The 22,447-nt window shown below is 35.4% G+C and overlaps 1 protein-coding gene across 4 annotated transcripts in view; it reads left to right on the top strand.

The window, feature by feature from the left end:
* Positions 1-22,447, top strand: part of AKAP6 (A-kinase anchoring protein 6) — a 260,229-nt gene that overhangs the window by 189,508 nt on the left and 48,274 nt on the right. For all 4 annotated transcript variants that reach the window (XM_034417989.3, XM_034417990.3, XM_034417988.3 and 1 more), the window contains one exon: positions 16,739-16,885. In XM_034417989.3, the coding sequence (XP_034273880.3) occupies positions 16,739-16,885 (147 nt within the window). The remainder of the gene's footprint in view (positions 1-16,738; positions 16,886-22,447) is intronic.

Here is a 22,447-nt window from a genome sequence, read left to right as displayed (position 1 = left end):
GTTGCCCTATACCTTCTATTTTCACTGAATTGAAGGTAACAAACAAAGAGACATGACAGTTTTAGTATATATAGGTATATCCTTTTGTACTTAAAACTGAAAAGAGAGTATTTAGTGACTACTTAAAACAGTATCAGATTCAAAAGAAAATACAGAAATGCAACAATAAGAATAAAATTATATTTTAAACGGCCCCCTTTTGACCCGATGCCTTGACATCTGTTGATACTATCATTTGTAGAATTCCCAGGCAATAAATACTTGGGTAAAAACTTTTATTTCTTTATCACAAACTTGGACTGCAAGTTAGAAATAACAAACAAATCCTCACATATCTTAGTTTAGTGAAATAATACCCAATAAAGGAGTTCTTTTATTAAATCGTTTTCTTCCTAAAGACTTTTCTAGATTTTGATGATGATGATTAGAGATGCCAACTATAATGAAAAACTACTTTAAATTCTTTTCAGAAATGAGAATTTTTGCAATTGAAGCTTGTTATGCAGAAGTAAGGAAAATGGAGTTGGATTCCCTCGTCTATCACTATTAATATCAGACTAGCTTTCCCAGAGTTGTTTCCAGAAGTAGGTCAGCATCACTAATATAATTAATACCTTCTCTATTTTTGTAAATTCTTTTACATAAAAGAAATGATTCAGTATCCTTAAAAATATACCCTTACTTGGTGAATCACTGTTCAACCAAAGAAAATCTAACAAGTGGGGAATGATTTTGGACATTGTATAATTTGTATAGAAAATCTGATTTCTTGCTATAGTTTTGGAAGATGATCAGCTGATTAAAAGGATTTGTTCCTTAAATGCTTGTTTCAGTTATAATATATAAACTTTTGATGCTTCAAAGCTGACAATATTTTGCTTGTCTTTCAAATTAATTATTCATTTGACCACCAGGTGGCCTCCCACACTGCATTGTGTATTGTATAGTTCTGGTCTGGCTTTTTAAAACTTTCATAATGCAATAGTACTTATACAATACAACTGTCTATTGCCTAGTGGAATTTCTTTGTGGGTGTCACATTATAGAGTTTGCAATGTTAACTTCAGGCTCTATGGTCCTTCTAAATTTACATCAATCTCCTATCCATGGAAGTTATCTGTTGTTGAATCAATGGTAGAAAATTGAATTCAGAAAAAGATTTTTAAAGATTATGACATGGCTTAAATATGCTAGCTTTTTACTTAAGTACTTAATTGCTTTACCCAATGACACCTAACTTCTGCCAGTATCACTTTGTTCAGCTGATTAGATAAAATGCAAAGAACAAAATCAATATAATAGCAATTCCTCAAATGTCAGTATCTAATGCCAATCACTGTGGCCTGAAAAATTACATTTAATAGGCTCACAGTATTATCAGGGTAAGCTATTAAAATACTGTAGTTTCTTTGAAATATTTCTATCTTGCTTTCATTTTTTTAAATGTTGGACACATTAATACTTTATACTATAAATCTGACTGAAAAAATCTGACTGTGTAATCTTGTACAGTGCAGTTTTGCAGATTTCAGTGTAATTTCTTCAATTGTGGAGGATATCAGTCTAAAATAATGTGATTTAGGCTGATTTTCTCAGCTCACTTAATGGGGAAATAAGACACCTAGCAACAGTGGTGGGAACAACTGGCTCTCTGCCCTAATGACTGGGTGGGTGGGTGTGGCCAGGTGGGCGTGGCTAAGGCGGACCACCACTCAACCTCCTGCAGCACTCTGCCATCCAAAACGGGGCGTGGGGGTTAATTACAAAATGTGGGCTTTGCTTTGTGACATCCAGATCCAGCAAGCAAGGGGTGTGAACTGCACAGAAAATACACTTTTATTTAGTTATGAAGAAATATCTCCAAAGTCAGATGTACACTAAATATAGACTGACTTTTAGCTACACACCTCCCCAGCAAACAGCAAATTTTGAAACTCCAGGTAAAAAGGATTCATTTTAGGATGAGTAACCATAGTTTGCATGTTGGAGGTTCCTAAAGGAATGCTGGGAAACTATATTTTAAAGAACATTTGAGGGAGGGGTGCAGAATAGCCCTTCTCTGCCTAAGGCTGTAGAGACCTGGCCCCAGAGGTGGATTTCAGCAGGTCCTGACCAGTTCTGGAGAATCGGTAGTAGGAATTTTGGGTAGTTCGGAGAACCGGTAGTAAAAATCCCCGTCTATTCTCTGCCTCCCAAGTCTCAGCTGATCGGGAGGAAATAGGGATTTTGGAGTGGAGTGGGAATGGAGATTTTACAGTATCCTTCTCCTGGAGTGGGGTGGGAATGGAGATTTTACAGTATCCTTCCCCTACCACGTCCACCAAGGCACACCCACAGAACTGGTAGTAAAAATTTTTGAAACCCACCACAGCCTGGTACTAGTGGTGGAATTCAGCTAGTTCTCTCCAGATCGCGCAAACCAGTAGCGGCAACTGCGGAAGCTCTGCCCATCTGCCCAGACGTAATGTGCGACTACTGCGCATTCGCAGAAGGCCATCCATATGTACAGAGGTGGCACGTGCAAACTCACATTTGCAAACCGTTAGGGAAGGTAAGTGAATCCCACCTCTGCCCAGCACCAATCAAAACACTTTTTGTGAAGCAACTGATCAACACTGACAGGGTAAGTCATTTGTATATGAAAATAAGAGCAAACTCCATTCCTTTCTAATACTGATGATGTTACCTAGTTTGATAATGAAACATCTGCAAGAAAACCATCAAGCTCAGAGAGCACCAAGGAACCCATAGTTCAACCCTAAACTACAAATATACTCTTCTATCGATAAACACTTTTTGATTAGAGGGACTCAGAGCCAGTGTTATATGAGATGGCTCCCAGTGGATTTCATTCTAAATTTTGATATGATTTTTGTAAATGAGGAATATATAATTATAATGACTGAGTATTTGATTCTTCATACAGCAAAAAAATTTGAAAGCCAAAATGGGCTGGGGGGGCTATGTGATGCCCCTGTGCCCCGTTTTGTGCCTGGAAGGCACCACCCTGGAAGCCAAAATGGGGCACAGGGGCTGCACAATGCCCCCTGTGCCCTGTTTTGGGCCTGGAAGACCTCTTGCACCAACCTAGAAGCCAAAACAGGCTGTGGGGGGACTCCTGAGAGGGGTGGGGTGGGCAGGGCCAGCCAGAGGTGGGATTAGACAGTTCTCCAAACAATAATTTTACAATAATAATTAGAGTCCCATATAGATCTCATGGCATGCTTAGAAAATGTAAACGGGCTGCAGTCGTATATTTTAGAATGGGTCCATTTCAAAAGAAAGAAAAAATAAATTGGAATATGTACTAACAAACTGGGTGGCTAGGGGGTACTCAGGGAGCAGCCTGTCTGGCTGGGCTTATGAATAAATGTGTATTTTGTAACTGGCCACATCCACCTATATGAGAAATTTTGCAAGTATGGAAGGCTTCACTGCAATGGGCTCTAAATGACACTGTTAGAACCTTGGTTTCCAATATAGCTGCAAGGTATCCTGGGATTTGATTCAACGGGTCAGAATGTAATCTACATGTAACACTGTAGTCATTTTTCAGCAGTGACATTGCACTTTTTTCAGTTAATCTTGGGTAATTCCTTTGGGAAAATCCATATCAAAATTTTGAATTTAGCATTTAAAGGCCTTTAATTGAAGGTTTTGGTTGAATGTTTGGAGAATTCCTTTGCATACCAATACTCCGGCACAATTATAACTATAAGAAAAACTGTGTTTTAATATTGTTATATTTCATAGAGCTGCTAATGTATCAGGAATAAGTCATTCCATAGCTTTCTGTGCAGACATGGTATCACAAAGATCTGTCAAGAAAATAAAATAATTTTGCCTTGAAGGAAGTCTAAATACTTATATATCAATTGAACCAGATCCATGGGCTAGCATGGCTGTATGTTTATTTTATTGGTTTCTCCGTTAGAGATGTTCCTTTCTCCCTTGCCCAGCAATTGTGTTAAGAAAAATTTAAATTTACATAAGCCATGCAAATGTATGCAGGTAATTTGAATAAGGTATAGGGAATTTTGTATATGTGCTTGAAACATGCAAAACTAGCCTGTGTAATGGTTGAAAAATAGAGGTAATACTGTTTCCTTGTAATGTTTCCAATAAATTAATACAAACACAAAGATTTGTGGAATCCAACAATTCGATCCTCTGAGAACTTAAATTGCTTTTGCACTTTTTCTGCACTATTGTGCCCCTCCTGTCCAATTTATATGAATGTATGATTGTTGGTAAGGGTGAGAAGAAAACGGATTTGAAATATAAACAGACAACCTGGCCATATTATAAACTAACATATATAAAAAATAAGAAACTGGAAAACCTATGTGATGCTTTAAATTTGTGCCAATAGTGGAGGCATAATTTGTGATTCATGAAGGAATAGTTTAAAATATGAGAGAACCACTGAATCATTGACAATGCATTTATCTCTACCGATCATTACTTGATTCTTTTATTGTAATGGACCAGCACAGCTACCTGAGATGTTTGCTGAAATGACACTTCGGAAAATGCATAAAGAAAATAACTTTGACTTCATACATCTACAGTTACAGATACTGTTTCTTGGCAGAATTCACCTGAGCAGAAAGGCATATTCTTTCTACCATATATTTCCAAACTTGCAATACTGGATAAAAGTTAAATCATTACTTTCCTCCACATAAGTACTTTCCCAAGTTTGCTTGATATTAAAAAATGGGAAGGTACAGTAATGATTGTGGTGTAGGAAGTCAAATACTGGTATTTGGCTATGTGTACATAGACACAGCGTTCCGTGTGCCTTTGGCATTTAGTTATGCCAGCCACATGACCACGGAGATTTCATCGGATAGCGCTGGCTCTTCGGCTTTGAAACGGAGATGAGCACTGCCCCCCTAGAGTCGGGAACGACAGCACATATGTGCGAGAACCTTTACCTTCACCTTTACCTTTATTTTATTTTTATTTTTTTCATATCCAATTTATATACCGCCCTTCTCCCTGAGGACTCAGGGTGGTGTACAGCCGAATAAAAACATAAATTACAAACAATTAAAATAGTATTAAAAGAATATATATAAATTTGGCCCCGTAATTTAAAAACGATAACAAACCAATTTAAAACATTTTAAAAAGTTAAGCCAGCCCGGCTTGCTGAAAAAAGAAGGTTTTAAGGGCACGGCGGAAGGCACCGAGGTCTTGGATTCTCCTTATCTCTGGGGGCAGTTGGTTCCAGAGGGTGGGTGCCTCCACAGAAAAGGGCCTCCCCCTGGGGGTCACCAGCTACATTGTTTGGCTGATGGCACCCTGAGGAGGCCCTCTCTGTGGGAACGCACAGGTCGATTGGAGGCCGTCGGTAGCAGCAGGCGGTCTCGAAGATATCTTTGTGTCTATCTTTACATAGACACAAATACATTACATATCATATATCACATATATGATGTATCTATATATAATGTTAGCAGATAAATAATTTATAAAGGTAGTCCTTGTTTAATGACAGTCACTTAGCAATCATTCAAAGTTACAAACAACCTCCCCAAAGCTACTTATGACCCATTTTCAAAGTTCCAAAATGTTTTTAGTTCAGATAAATTTATTTTTGCTTTGTTCAAAAATGAGCAAAGATATATAAAATGAAATAAAGACAATATAGGAATTTCATTTGCTTCAAGCGGACAGTATCCAGAATAAAACAGTAGTTCGAGAAATCTGGTTAAAAATATAATGGAAAGAAAACATTTTAAAAATCAAGTTGCTGAATAACTACCATCAACTAGTAGATCCATGAGACCTATTCAGCTAAAAGTCACATCAGACTTTGTAATGCAATGATGTAATCTTGGCTTTGTGTCATTTATATTCAACCTAAAAAATTTTTTTTCCCTGAATAGGCAGGCTGACAACAATATTGTTCAGTGTTGGTTTTTATTTGGATTGCTTCCAAATTGTTCACATGCCTTCATTGAATCACATCATGCCTGCTTAAGTTTTCCCTGAATTCCTGCTTCCTCCTTGTCTCATATTTTATTTTGCTTTTAAAGCCTTGGTTATGTTTGTGAAACTAACCAGCCTGGCCACAAAATTAGGATGTATCTTGCAGAGTGCATTCATTTTACTTTTTGCATATTTTTCCTGAGGTCATGTCAAGGTTAGTTTGAATTCCATCCTACATTAAGACTTCTTTCACAGCTATTTAGCTCTGCAGCCTACCCCCCGCTGGGGTCTGCCCCCTGGGCACGTCAAAGCTTCAGACCTGACAAATCACACACAGATGAAGCTGTACAGTTTTTTTAACAGTTTCATCAGTAACATTTGCCTATACAGTATTTTTTTCTCAATATATCGAACTGCATTCTCTTGATGGTGGCATCAGGAAAATTTATTCGGTATGCAAAAGCATTGTTCCATGAAGAAATTGCTAAATATGAGGCACTAGGCAGTACAACTAGAATTTACTCAGAGGCAAATATTTTAGAAATGAATGAATGTGTTTTCTGTTAGGTCCTGTTAGATTTTAAAATCAGATATGCAAAATGAGCTGAGATAACTTTCGTTCAAATGCACTAAGTGACATTCTTGAGCAACCCACTATCTTCCAGCCCTCATTCAACTGCTTGTATCCACAAATATGAATAATTCATTAATTAGTCTTTATGACTCTTCCTAGATATTAATAGGAACCCATAAATTCTCATTATTGGTAGATATGTGGTTTAATGATTGCCATGAGAAGTATTTGAAAAAATATTATTAAAAGTTTGTGAAGGTAACTTGTTGAATGAAATCAGAGCAATATTGAAGTTTATGAACAGTTTCAGAGGTGGGCTGCTGCTGGTTTGAACCGGTTCATGCAAACCGGTAGTTTGACCCGCAGGTGCCCCCCCCACTCCCCCGATGCTATTCCATCCTATATCACCGTGTTTTTGATGCCACAAGCATGCGTGGAAGGCAAAGCTCACATTTTCAGAACTGGTTGTTACAACTAGCAGCAGCCCACCACCGAACAGTTTGTGTGTATAGCAGTTGAGATTTTTTTCTTCTGCCCACTTGGGTTACTGTAATAAACAATTACTTCTATGTATGTTTGTGGATTGTGTGTGTACATGCTTGCATTTGCTTAAAAAGTATATACCTCTGTCTCACTCCACTATGGGCTGCTTAATGTTATATGTTCATAAGTATATATTTTAAAACATCTGAATTTAGCAAACATGGTTTATATTTTATTCAATGCATTTCCTATCTTTCCAGTAAAAAAAAAGTAATAATAAAGATAAAATAAGCAAGTTATTAAAATTCATTAATATACTACTAAAACAATAAACTCATCACCTTACTTCAGCAATAAATCAATTTAGGAACAAATTAAAGGATGTTCAAGCAATTCGGTCACACCTGCTTGACTTGTATTATTTTTAAATATTTATATTAAATTTTTAAAGTGTATTTTATATATTGAGGGTTTTTTTATCAATTTGATATTTGAATTTTTTTTCCTTCTGATTTTGGAAGCAATGTCAATATAAACGTTAAGAGCCTGTTGTGATGAAAATGTCTTTGTTAGGATGGGATTCAATCCGGACAATTTTGGGAGGGAGTTTTAAGGACTGGGAACAACTAGCATGAAGTCCTTCTCTCGTGTTCTCACCAAATGTATTTGTGATAATGATAGGACAGAGAGAAGTGTGTATTACAGTAATTCAGACAAGAAGTAATTAAAACATAGGTCAAGGAATTGGACTGGGCATCTTGAGAAATGGGTGCCCTTGGCATACTTGCCTTAGATATGTAAATGTACCTCTGGCCATTATCAACATCTAACATCCCAATAAAGGGCTGAATGTTAGAATATAAAGCCAACATAGTTCTAGGCTGCATAAACAGAGGGATAGACTCTAGATCATGTGAAGTGTTAATACCACTTTATAACGCCTTGGTAAGGCCACCCTTGAAATACTGCATCCAGTTTTGGTCGCCATGATGTAAAAAAGATGTTGAGACTCTAGAAAGAGTGCAGAGAAGAGCAACAAAGATGATTAGGGGACTTGAGGATAAAACATATAAAGAACAGTTGCTGGAACGGGATATGTCTAGTCTTATGAAAAGAAGGACTAGGGGTGACATGATAGCAGTGTTCCGATATCTCAGGGGTTGCCACAAAGAAGAGGGAGTAAAGCTATTCTCCAAAGCACCTGAGGATAGAACAAGAAGCAATGGGTGGAAACTAATCAAGGAGAGAAGAAACTTAGAACTAAGCAGAAATTTCCTAACAGTTAGAACAATTAATTAGTGGAACAACTTGCCTCCAGAAGTTGTAAATGCTCCAACACTGGAAGTTTTTAAGAAGAGATTAGATAACCATTTGTCTGAAGTGCTTGTAGGGTTTCCTGCCTAAGCAGGGGGTTGGACTAGAAGACCTACAAGGTCCCTTCCAACTCTGTTATTCTATCTACAAATATGTTGATATTTTGAAGCAGAAGTAAATTCTTGTTCCTGATTTCCTTTTCAAAGGAAACAGTCTAGAATCGAGTTCTCTGTGGATGAGACTTCATTTTCATCCAGTACATTTTCATCCAGACTTCATTTTCATCCAGTACATTACTTATACTGAAAAGCTTGGGTGAGCATCATAAGCATATTGGTAACAACAAACACCCAAACTCATTGGACAATCTTTCCTAGTTGTTTCATACATGAAATCGCAAGCAGAATAAGATGAAGTTTATTAGGTTTTAGCATAGCTTAATTTAGCTAGGTTTATTTTAGCTTACTTTAGTTTAGTGTGTAAGCCTAAACATATTCTTTGCTCTCTTGACATGTTTAGTTTCTTTGCCTCAATGTACTTGACTGGAGACTATGGACTTGGCCATCCTTCTCCCTTGTGCACTCCAATGTGAGAGTGGTCTCAGTTCCTGCTACTTATTCTACTTCTCTAAATTAATGATTGATTGTTTAAAAAGCATAAGAGTGAACAGAAGCAGTAACACAATTCCCCAGTCAATCTCCTGGCTAAGTTGCCCATCAAAGCAGTTGAAGCGTATTCTGTCCCATAACAATTTCCAAAGTCAAACAGAAATGGATCTAAAATGTTGGAAGAGAATAAAATGAAACTATCAAAATAGTATATTGTATATGGAAGAAAACATATCACTTTCAATTAAGTGTTCCATGTCTTATGTGATAAACCTTGGAAGTACTGAAAAGATATTGATAATTTGATAATATATTTCTTGTTTAAATAAATAAAGCTGGAGTTCTTGGCTTTTAATGAGCATATTAGTGAGCAGCAATATACTTTTAAACAGGCTTAAACTGTTAAGGATTTTTTAAAAGCATCTTACCCTCTTTTGTTTTACAGGACAAAATGTACTGCCTTCTACAAATTGCTTGATTGACTGATGAAGTGTGTAATTATAGTTGCGCTGCCATTTTGACAAAGCCACAATAACTGATTGTAGTTTAGTTCCTACTTAAGACATACCACCCTTTGCATAACAAAACCCAGTTTTACTGGTCTAATTTTTATTCTGAACAAAAGGCACCTGGAGATATTAACTGTATACTAACAAGGAAATTTAGAACCTAGAGAAAAATAATAACATTGGAACACAACTGCAAAGGGGATAGTGGTTATACAGTTATTTCAAGAGGAGTGGTATCTAATGAGGAGTTGTCTAAAGGGCTGCTTGTTTGAAACTAATTAAAGACAGATCTTCTAAATAGCAAAAGGATCATGGGAATTACATTAGGTGTCTGGAGACTTGTTATTCTTTTGGCACTCTGATTGTGGAAGTTGTTAGTCTAGAAATAAAGCATCCTAATAACAACTCCTTCCCGCTCATCCACTATTGGCTGAACAGTTGTATTTATGTTACTGCCCTTGTTGCAATAAGATTCATATCAATGGTCAGAGTCCTGAAGGAAAAAAACAACAACTTTTTTTTTCTTTGCATTAACACACCACGGTGAGAAGAGTCTTACGCTTTCACTCATGCATTTTCAGCCTTCAATTAACGTGAAAGCAGTACAATGCCTACACAACTTCTCTTGCCTAGTGGTGCACCATTTATCATTGCAGTTTTACATTGACCTTGACACCCACTTCATTAGAATAAAGATTGTCTACCATTTAGGTTACATTGTTCCTCTGCACAGAGACCCCATGCAAATTTTCTGTTCAGATAGAAGAGCTGTGAGCCTGTCAGAGGTCATCTGCATTAAATGATTGCAGCTATTTTCCAACTGCTTCTTTTCATTCTACTCAATTCAGGCTAGGAGGATCAATCAAGCCTTCTGCCTGAAACAGTGGGACTGCTGGGAATATAACTGTTTTTGGTGGTAGTGGATATGCCCTAAACAGTATTAAATATTTAATATCAACTCATTAAAGGGCACAAAAGATTTTACAGTTACAGTCAAAATTTAAATGTTTTGGATCATATCATTTCATAAAAGTGGAGCAATTGGTTTTTTAAAAATACATTACTTTATTATGGTAAAATAAATTCTTAAAAAAGAGTTTTTCTTTCATAGAACTGTGACAAAGATATAATTGAGGAGGTGTGGAGCTTAGATGAAAGACATAAATGCTGGCATGCATGTGCGCACATACACACACACATATACACACATACACAAACACACAGAGACATAGGTGCTGCCCGTCTCACTCTCAGTGAACGTATTCATTCCTTGCTGAAATTATTTAAACAAAAAGAATTTTTGTTTTGCGCTTGCATGTTCGTTAAGCCTTTTTATTGTGCATAAATGACATTGTGCAATTTTTTATTATTATTCTTTCTTAAAAGACTTTACAAGAATAAGTTACTGATTTCTTCCTTCAGTTTTCAAGGTGATATAATTGGAGTGAAGTTTAATGAAATGCACTTTTTAAAATATTGCTTTTTGAACTTCTGTTGGGGAACATTCAATTCATTTTAATATAGGAGTTTGATTTATATTTAAAAAAAATAATGCAATATAAGCCCAATTAACAATATATAGCCAAAGTAGTATGATTTCTAGATCATGCAATTGCAATAGCTTAGAGAAAAAGAAAACAAATTCTTAACCCTGGAAATTATCTGCTGTATGAATTCGGGCTACTTTAAACCATATTGCAATTTTTAATTTTTTCCCCAAGGCTTAGCAGCAAATTTGTCCCAATAATAAGAAAACTAATTATTCATTTAGAAAGACAGCTTTAGAAGTCTTTATAATTTTTCTGTGCAGTTTTTTGGCATGCTCTGATAGTAGGAGATTGCAAGAAGTTTAAACAAAGTAATGGCTGCTAGACAAAAATATGCATTCTGAACACCAACCAGATATTCTGATTGTACTTGCAAGCTATATGAAATATGGAATATAATCCTGCCTCTGGATTGTTTGTAAAATGTCTTGCTTTGGTGTTAGGGAAGACTTGGTACCTACGAGCTGTTGTGAGGGGTAGCCTGGCCTCTAGCAGATTCCTTCACTCTGCATGTATACAGCTGAGCTTTGGACCCTGGGCTTTGGAATAAAAAGAGTCTTTGTTCATTAATGAATGGCATTAGGCATGGGCTTCCTGAGGGGCCACCATGAAGCCTAGGCGTGAAGAGCAGGAATATTAGCCAGAAAGCAAAGGATGTATATGTATGTAGGCAGATGACAGGCAAAGACTTGAGTCATGCATAGGTATCAGTTTTAATGCAATGTACATTTATTAATGTAATTGGAGAATGTATCCACAGGGCAGTGTTCCTAATAAGAGGCTCTGTGCAGCTCATAGGAAGGAGTTATTTGCAAATGAAGTGCACGTACGTGTGTTGTATGTGCTCATACATGAAATGCATTTATATCTGGTAATACAGTAACTCTTTAGCAAGAGAGAAATCTATGAACACTTGCAGTGTTTCAATGAAATTTGAAGCATTGTTTAATTCCTTAAAGTAACAGGCATTATTATGTTGTTATGAAAACAAAGTCTAAAATGAATGATGTAAAATCTGAAAAAGTGAACCCACTCCCAATAATATTTCAACCACAGAGAAGTATTCCTTGACTTAATTCTTCTTTCCCTTATACTCACAGCTCGCTATGTTTGGTATGTCTGGTCTCTTTTCACTTTAACCCACAGAAGCACCATACAAAAGTCTTACAAAAGATGTCTTAATCTCTCTGTGTGCTTTTAAAGCATTATTTTGAATTCCATCATGCAGCCTTTTTTCCCTTTCCTTTCCTTTCCTTTTTTTTTCTTTCCTCTTCTGAAGTTTTATTACAACAAAATTCCCAGGGAGCTTTAGACCCAAGGGCTGCATAATATTGCCCTAACATTTCACTCTAGGGCAAGAATATGAATCTAGATTCTGATTTTTGTGGGGCGAGGGTGGGGCAGGGGTGCCCAATGCAGCTCTTTCATGAAAAGCATGCAATAAAGACTTGGTCTATTATTAAATGTCAGAATTATTATTGTTGTTATTATTATCATTAACCACAGAGTTGACATCCACGATCTTTTCATAATGATTTCTTTCTTTGACCTCTTAGTGACTAGGCATCTTGTTCTTTAACACTGAAGGAGACAAAAAAAATGCTTAGTTGCTCAATGAGTGCCTTCTAGGCCGGTTTCAAAATGGCTTATTCTTCTGGTTTCCATGGTGACAATTAATGCTGTTTCAAGGCATTGTTCCAGTCTCTGTTTGGACAGAATTTTGGGGTGTGATTTCACACACACACACACACACACACACACACACACACACACACACACACACACTTTTAAAGAAAAAGCTGGACACTTTAGGAAACGTTCATCACAAAATTCTCTTAATAATCTTTTCTACATTCCCTGATTATGTTCCAGTGAACTGTTTTTAGTACAAACTTTTTACAAGATATCCAACGTGTATTGGTTTTAATTACTTTAAAAGATTGTAAGTGGAGACAGAAAAAAGAATAAGGGGAAGAGAAGGGAATCAAAATTCCTCAGCTTACATCATGCGCCTGCCTTTTTCTCTTGAGTGGATTCAAAATAAACCCCTTCTATTGGCCCATAGATATAAACATCTGACTTTGCCATAAAAATATGTAAGGTTTTTTTCTGCGGGGAAATGAAGAAAAAAAATATTAAATCATTTTATTTATTGTAGCTATTGTTGGATGGTGGAGGAAAAAAAGAGGAAATGATGTGACTTTTAAAATTCTTAATCTCATTGTTGGCTATTGAACAGCAATCTATATCATAACATTCACAGCCTGTCACAATACAGCCGTCTTTGCTCACTTAATGCTGAGGGTAGAATGAATATGAAGATTAAATTATCTTCTCACCACAGGATAAAGGACTCCTACTAGACTAGGGTTGTGCAGCACTGATAGAGCTGGGAAGCTAATTTTGCAGAGTGTAGGTGTTTGAAGGGTAAAAAAAAATAATCATCATGTGCTATCAGAACCTTAGCTCAACAGTACAGTAAGCATTTTTCTCACAGTGAAATAAATAACTTCAGTTTAAGCCCTTTACCTTGAAACAATACTGACTGTTCTTTTCATACTGGTGCATCTTTCGATAAAATGTTTTTCCCCCCTATAACTTTTCCAGCCACTATACAATGCATATTCTAGCAATTAGCCTCTTTTATCACGCAGTTTATGCAGTATGATACCCTGTGAGAGAGACAGAAAGCATATAGAAACCTAACCTATTTATTTGGTTTAATGTAATAATCTTTTATAGCATCTGTCACAAGGACTCTTCGTATTATGCTGCATAATGCAACCACTTTATTTAGAACTGAAATTAAATGATACCCATTAGGTCTTTATGATAACTAGAGTATTATTGTTAAAAGACATATGCTGCCTGATTTGTTTATATGTTAATCTTTACCAGCTCAAAAACACAGCTATAATACTTTTTAGCCCAAAGGAAACAAACCCAGTTTATTACAGGTGAAAAATATTAGTAGGGAAGTCCAAATCATAGTCAGAAAATTAGAAAACTCCTTTCGACTTTCTAGGAAAAATGCAAAATAATTGAAATCAGGTACATTGCACTGTCTAGCTAAATCAGACTTGGATTTCTCTTGATATTATGCATACTTACAGAAATAATTATGTAAATCTTTTTCAGCTATATCATCTTTAAATAGAAATCAGATTACATAAAGCAGATTGTAATCTCCTCTAGTCACCCTTTCCAGTTGAAAAGGCAATCATATAGAGCCAAGAAGCATACTTGTTGGCAATTTTAGCCCAGGGAAAAGGTTAGATATTTTATGATCCAATCCTATCATTTGAAACCTGATTACTTCTTGTTAATGCAGATTTTTTTAAAAAAGAAAAAAGAAAAACAGCTACTACTTTCTTTTTCACATATTGAAAAGACAAGTTTGTTTTATAAATCTAGACAATCATTGGTTGCCTCTTATGCATATTCATGCTTATTTTTGATACACTGGCATCTGATCTGTGTTCATTAATAATGAGAAATACTTTAAACCATCTAATTTAAAACATTTTGCTCTGTGATCCACAAATGACTAATATTTGAAGTTGGCAAAATATAAATGATATTCATGTGCAGTGCAAATGAAAGATTAAAATATGAAATTAACAATATGCAAACATATTCATGCAAATACTGAGGATCTATTAGCTGAAAGAATGATTTCACACCTTCCTTGTTTTCTGCTAAGTACCCTCCAATTATATTTTTGTTTTGTTTTGTCAGGCATCATGTTCTTGGATTTGAGAAAAGCACCCATGTTTCAAATGTTCTTTAGTCTACTTTGACTTTGCTCTAGTTTCTTCAGGTTTTAAGTTTTTTCCTTCAACGGCAGCAGAAGGAACTTTATTCTTCAGGTTTCAAAAAAGCCTAACGTGAAATGTGCAAATTGCTAATAGACAAGCTTGATTTGTATGACACTTTAAAATGCTTTTTTTGGACAACTGTGTTTTGTACTAGTATCTAAATTCATATTATCACTGTTTCTTTAAAACAGAAAGAAAATGTGCATATGCACCTGTGTGTGTGTGTGTGTGTGTACGTGCATGTTCATTTGTGTGTATGTGTATGACAGAGACAGAGAAAAAAAGTATCCAGTAATAGGTTGTTGTTGTTGGGTTTTTTTTTGCCAAGTAAACTGCCTGTGGTTTGCTCAAATTTATTTCAGTCTTCCAAATTGGCTAAGACATCTGTGGGAGGATGAGTGATCCGCACTTTATAAGTTGTACATGAATTACATCATAATGCAATTGATGTATGTCATTTGCATGGTGATATCATAACGTGATATTATTATGGCTTCAGTGCATAAACAAAGTGTAAGACCAGGTGATACAGGATTTTCCAAGTTTATACCTTCCAGTGGTGGCAGAATTGCAGTTCTCAAAATTGGTGGCTATGACTGGGAATCTGGGTAGCACCAATGGAAGAAGATTGCTATAAGAACGGTCTAGGCATTTAGTGGCTTTCTGTGGATTCTGCAATACAAAGTATGAGATCCAAAGTAATATCACCATATTTTGTATGCTCACTGAAACATTAATTTTAGTTTCTCAGGCAGTAAACTCTCTAAAGTCAAGTTGCCTTCAAACATGACAGAAAAATGTACCCACTGGGCACTTCAAGACAATGCTTGAGCTAATGAGCTATCCATGAATTATTTGACCTATATTCCCATGTTGAGTGAGTCAGTCATATGCTTCCAGACAAGACATTGTCCTGGTTACCTGGCCAACTGTGCCTGCTCTTCAGAAGACCCAGTGGAAAGGAAATGATTATTTGCCAAGTCATAAACTAAGGCTAGAGGGACATGTGAATACACTCAGATTATGATATGGATTGAGATTTGTTGGCAAATGTAAAAATATTTTAAAATGCAATTAAGATTCATATGCCCTTGAATAGGATAAAGTCACACCCTGGATCCCAGCCAAAAAAACAATTTGTATGTGGGAACATGGGGAAAAAATGTTTCTCCCAAGAATTGAGAGATAGAAGGAAATTTATAAACATCACCTTTAAAAAGGTTCTATATAAATATTTTTTTCCTGTTATAAGTGAATTATTTTCATTAACTTGAGTTAGAATTGGGAACCAAACGAATGCAGAGACCCTACTAAACAGAGTTGGAAGCAATCTTTAGGTCACAGTTGTCTTCATTATTCTCATTTTGTTGGTGTAATTTTAAAAGACATTTAGAAGTACATGAATTACATAATAGTGAGATCATATTCAGTCCAGAGTGCAGAGAAGAGGAAAAAAAATGATTAGGGGACTGGAGGCTAAAACATATGAAGAACAATTGCAGAAACTGGGCATGGCTAGTCTAGTGAAGAGAAGGACCGGGGTGACATGATAGCAGTGTTCCAATATTTGAGGGGCTGTCACAGAGAGGAGTGGGGGTGGTCAACCTATTTTCCAAAGCACCTGAAGGCCAGATAAGAACTAATGGACGGAAACTGATCAAAGAGAGATTCAACCTAGAAATAAGGAGAATTTTTTTTGGTGATGAGAACAATCAACCACTGGAAACAGTTTGCCTTCAGAACATCATCACTGGAAGCTTTCAAGAAGCAACTGGACTGCTATCTGTCACAAATGGTATAGGGTCTGCTGCTTGAGAAGGGGGTTGGACTAGATAACCTACAAGCTCCCTTCCAACTCTGTTATTCTGTTCCTCTTACTTTCTAAGATTATATTTTAATTAAAGGTATTTTTCTATAGCTAACTCATCTTTTTTTTTCATTTTAGAGGTACAGTGTAGAAATGTCAATCAGACATCCCAAAAAGATGGAATTGCTGAGTAAAGTCGAAGCTCTGAAGAGAAGTGGTGTTTTATTACCAAGCGATCTCCTTGAAAAAGTGGATTCAATTAATGAAAAATGGGAACTGCTTGGGGTATTTGCATTTTTATTACTGTTTGTGGGTTCTAGGTCCTTTTTCTGTGTCTTAAAGTATGCTCTGTATCTGATTTCTAATATGAAACTCAAATATCTCTTTCATTCAATTCACTAGATGCATTTCAAACATACTATTATAGAAAAATTTTCTTGTCTGTTTTTTTATTCTCTGTTTGTTCCTGGTCCGACTTTAATAATTTTAGTACTTTAATACAGAAAAATGTAAGTAAAATGTGCCATGTATTATGGGTATGCGCCAAGTCAGCTCTAATACAGTATACACTATAATACAGATATACATGGACTGTCATGCTTGAGTGAATATTAATAGAATTTATTCTGAAGGTACATGTTAGAGACATCTACTCTTTAACTATTTACTATACCCTAAAGATGAAAAGTGGGGATGTCACTACATATTTCAGGTCACACTGATGCTGCAGAGAATAAATGTGCAAATATTGCACCAATCTGAAATCACAACTCTGAAGGTAGCAATCAGGATGTGTTTCATAGTGACATGTGCAGCTCATGTTTGACAAAAGAAGTAAACAAAAAAGTAAAGATTTTATATAATTCATTTCATGCTATAATAGTCCCACTGTCAACCAAATGTGAGATTCTAACTTCTGCAGCACAGTGAGTCTCTTAGCCAGATACCAATAAGGCATTATGTCAGAAACATTACTGCCAGTTGCTGAAAGGTATGTGAGAGGACAAATGTGTTTCTATTCTCCATTCCTTCCCTTAATTGGTGTCACTCAAGATCAAAGGTCAGGTAACTTTACAAACTAAATGATAAAATCATAGGTAAGCAATCATTTTGCTAAAAGTTCTACACTTTCAGGCTTTTAAACAATAACCTTAAAAACAATGGATGCACCCCCACCTCACTGTATCCATCTCCTGAAAAATAGTTTCAATGCAGTGTGATTCAGCTACACATAAGCAAACAATAACAATAGTCATAAAAATCAGAATAATGAGAGGAAAAAATAAGTAACATAAGATAGCACTCTCATACAATTCACAATCAGAAAGAGGGTTAATCAGTGTTGAATTCCAGTCCAAATTCAAGTTCCAGGAGCTGCAAGTCAAAAGATTCTGCTCTCTACATACCTGCTGATTATAATTCTGATGGCAATGGCAGAGAAAACAAAGAACAAAGAGGCACATGTGGGAGCATATTGCTTTTTAAATCGCCTTCCAGAAGATAGCACTTTGAACTGACCTTAGAATCAAACTAGGAGTTAATTAAAATGAAATAAGAGTGGAATAATACATTCTGAAAAACATCCCCATCAGACTTCTATATCAGCTACCATTTTTGACATGTTGTGTAGACAAGATCACATGTAACGTTTTCAGTAACTAATATATGACCAAAGTCCATGCAGAGATCCACTTCTCAGAATTCTGCACTGAAGATTTTGTGCTCAGCCAACCAACCAATTGGCAAAAAGTCAATTTCTGTACATTTACCACTTTTGATGAATCAAAATATCTTCTGAAAAATTGCACTTTTAGACTGAGGCATTTAAATACTGCAATATAAAACTGCAATTTTTTATTGGGACAAAAGTTTCTGTCCTTAACATTTACAAAATATTCCCTGATGCTGACCTCTATGGACCAATGATGTTTCCATAGTTTTAAACAGGCCTGCACATATTTGCCTCTGTCCGTACACTTTGGCTAGCTATTACTTACTGAAGACACTCAAACTGGAAAAAGAATTACACAAACTATACTGAATGGGTGGATATTTGATATGATGAGTTTTGATAGCATTGATTATCTGCTGAGGGTGGCATAAGATTATGTTTCCAACAGCTGCTTTAGGTATTCCCAAGTTTTTAATCATACTCAGCAGCAATAGTATTTCTAATTCTGTTTCTTTTGTTTTCATTAGGAAGAAGCAATCCCCATGTCATATAACATTTCTCTCTTTCCAAGTCCCTTCCACTAGCAAGGTAGATGCTGTGTGATGTGGAAAGGACTATTTTATATCAAACTCAAATTCCCCTTGGGCATACAAAATTAATTGTTCATCTTTTTAAATCAGTGCATTTCAAGAACAATCCTAAATTCTTGGTTACCCCAGAAGCATATACAGTCAGTCAGAAAAGCAATTAATCAACTTTCCTTCATTAAAATAATCAGATTTTAAAACAGAAATAAAAGACCACTCTGCCATTTAAAATGAATTTTAAAGGTCCTTTCTTTTTCTATCAAGAAGCAATTTTATATTACTTTTTCAAATTAATTTCTGCATTTACAAAAAAAAAGTTGCTTTTTCTTCTTAAATGAAATTTCACGTCTAATGAGCAGTTTTTGATGGAGTTTTCTTTAATTTAATAAGAAAAACTGTGGAAACTAACAACACCATGCATACTGTTTAATTGGCATGATTACTTTTAATTGGCATAAAAAAATTAAAGACAAGGATTTTAACTTCTAACAATGGTAAAATAGAGAGATATGGTTTTTAATATTACTTTCATCTAAGGTGAGCAGTGTGGAATGGAAATACATTAGAATGAAATGTCAGTGGTGCGTACAGTTTAATCTGTGAAATTTTGTCCCCTGTGCTGAATATTACTCAGTCTCAATTGCATATTAAACAACCCTATCAAGGCAGGCATTGGCATCTGCTGTGCTGACACAAATTGTGAATTAAATGAAATTGATGTCCTCTGTCGTATATTTATGAAGACGGACCATTCTCTGAAGTATTCTGTTTATGAAGAATTTATGATTGCAAACTGTTCCAGAACAAAAAAGTGGCAATAAATTCTTTTTTGTGACCCTACCCACCAAGGGCATTGATTTCACCTCCTGCTGCTACTTTTGTTACAGCGTAAAAACAATAGCTAAAGCTGGATTCCACCGAGAGCCTTCAAATTATCAATATTTGAGCCATCAAAATAGAAGGGTGTTGCCAAGAATGCTTGTTTTATTCTGTTACGATCTCCCAAACACATTATTTGCACAATGTTTGAGAATAGATGAGTATCTGTTGATTTAATTCAGTATGTATTTCAAAGCCTATTGTTAGGCTGTTAAATTCTCAAAACACTTATTTCCCATTTCACTGATTTGAATGGGACTAATCTTAACTTATTCTCCTTTTAATAATCCATTGATTATTGCAGGAAAAGAAGGTCTAGCTTTTGGAAACCTTGATAGCAATAACTCCAATTACAATGCAACCATTCACATAATTTTAATGAGGGGTCCTTGGTGCTCTCTGAGATTGCTTGTTTTCTTGCAAACATTTCATTACCTTAACTAGGTAACACCATCAGTGCTAGTAAGGAGTGTATTTGCTGTCACTTTATATTCTGGTGTCTTGCCTGTCTGTGTGGGTGGGGGTGACCTGAGGACCCCTCATTTCAACTCTGAGCTACAAATATTCTCCTTTATCGGTACATAATTTTAAAGTATTTTGAGTCATTGTAATTACAGTCAAAACCAAATCTTGAATGCCTCCAGTTTGGCTATTACCTAAGGTAGCACAAGTGAAACTGAATCCAAGCAATTATATATGCAAAATTAGTGGTGATGAATGATAGCAGCCTAATAAATACCCAGGTCAATATAATAATAATAATAATAATAATAATAATAATAATAATAATAATAATACATTCACACATCTGTATCAGTATCCATTTTTCAGACCCAACAGGAGCAAAGATGAAATTGTTCTTGGATGATATCTCTGCCATGGTAACACTGTTTTAAAATGATGCTTGATGGAGTAGGTTGTCTTGGGTACAAGAAGAATGCTAGCTGAATTTTAGATTCCTGCAGTCCCATTTCCACTTTTTTTTAAAAAAATGAAGGGATTGGTGAGAATTTCTACAGAATCTGAGACTTGGCATCAATTGATTGGAATCACCAATGAATCCCAATAAATCGACTTATAACTCTGCAATCTAAAAGCTAAGATATATGCTTATATTAACCCTATCAGTACAACAAATCAAAGCGATTTTTAGGTCAACAAAGAAAACTAGCAATGGATTCTGAATGAAAAAAATGTATTATAAAAATTATAGAAGAATGTCTGCCTTATATCTTTGTGTGCTATTAAATCTGTCACGCCCATCCTATATAGCTTTCCTAACTGTCCTGGCATGGTCCTTTTATTTTTTCCTTTGGTCTTCATATGGCCATATCATGTGGCACTTTATCAGTTCCCCTTATGAAGGGGATCTTCTTTCTGCATTTATTATTTGCACAATGATAAGCTGGTGCTCATGTCCCAGATCATCCTGCTTCATTGAATACACATTCTATGACTATAAATGTTCTTGTATTTGAAAACCTGTCTACTTATTTCATGAGCTCATTGTTAAACACAAATAAAAGTACAAAAATACAAAAGGTATAGCTATTTTAATGCATTAAATTAGCATTTTAAACAAATAATTGAATAAACTGACAGAAGTAAACATAATTGTGGTAGACTGTAACTAGATTTTGTCCTATTTGGAAACCCTACTGAAAGCAACAACTAAGTTAAATTCAGTTGATTCTATTGATTTCAGTATATCTTCTCTAAGCCTTAACTATCCAGCATCATTGAATATTTAAGTTATTGGCAATAAGTGGCTTTTTTAAAAAAATGCTATTATTATAAATGATTTTAAAACTTCCCATGTAGTCTATTTACTATTTCATTATAGAATTCTGGTTAAAATTTCTTGTTACAATTTTATGTAACAAGATACATAAATTTTATGTTAGATCATAGTGCACAATCTAGATCCATCTAGTTGTTTTAGACCATAACTTCAGAAAGACTAGATAATGTTTTTGGACCTTGGGAGCTGTATTCCAAAAAGCATGTGGAGAGCACCATTGTTGCATACTTTGATTATAATTAATTTACATTATAATCCCCTGAGCCAAGTAATTGATTTTCTCGTTATATCATTTCATATATCGTATTACACATACATTTAAGAAAATAACTATTCAAATACAAAATGTTGTAGCAGAAGGTATTTTTCTTGGAGTAGGGAGATACCGCCTTCTCTTGAATTTCTTGCCACTTGTCTCCTAGCTCTTTTGCTATTATACCACACCATTCAAGGTATATCTAGAACCTCCACGGAAACGTCTAAAAGAAAGATAAGTAATTGTAATAATACTGAATAGAAAAGTAGGTTCTCAGATATAGGTCTACTTGCAGTTTTTTAGATCCAAATCAGTTCTTACTGAAACTCTTCTACAGGAAAAATGTGGCACTGAGATGAATTGAGATTACTAGATTTTGCATCAACTAAACCATCATTGTTTGCTTTTGGCTTTTGTGACCTCTGTCATATGGATGGATTAAGCAAATTATGTAAATCCAGCATTGTGGCAACTTCAAATCATAATGTAACACCTATGTTTCAGCTGTGTATTGACTATATATCTGTAGTAGGTATTCCATAACACAACCAGAATATTATACCCATAAGCTTCTATTGATGACCAAACTTCTTAGAGAATTGCTCACCCCAAAAACAATTGTTATGGGCTCAGACAGTATTTTGATAAGTCT

This window comes from Pantherophis guttatus, chromosome 1 (genome assembly GCF_059756535.1).
Source record: "Pantherophis guttatus breed Tessera chromosome 1, ASM5975653v1, whole genome shotgun sequence".
NCBI lineage: Eukaryota > Metazoa > Chordata > Lepidosauria > Squamata > Colubridae > Pantherophis > Pantherophis guttatus.
The sequence above is the reverse complement of the archived record's forward strand: the minus strand, read 5'-3'. Positions and strand labels throughout refer to the sequence as shown.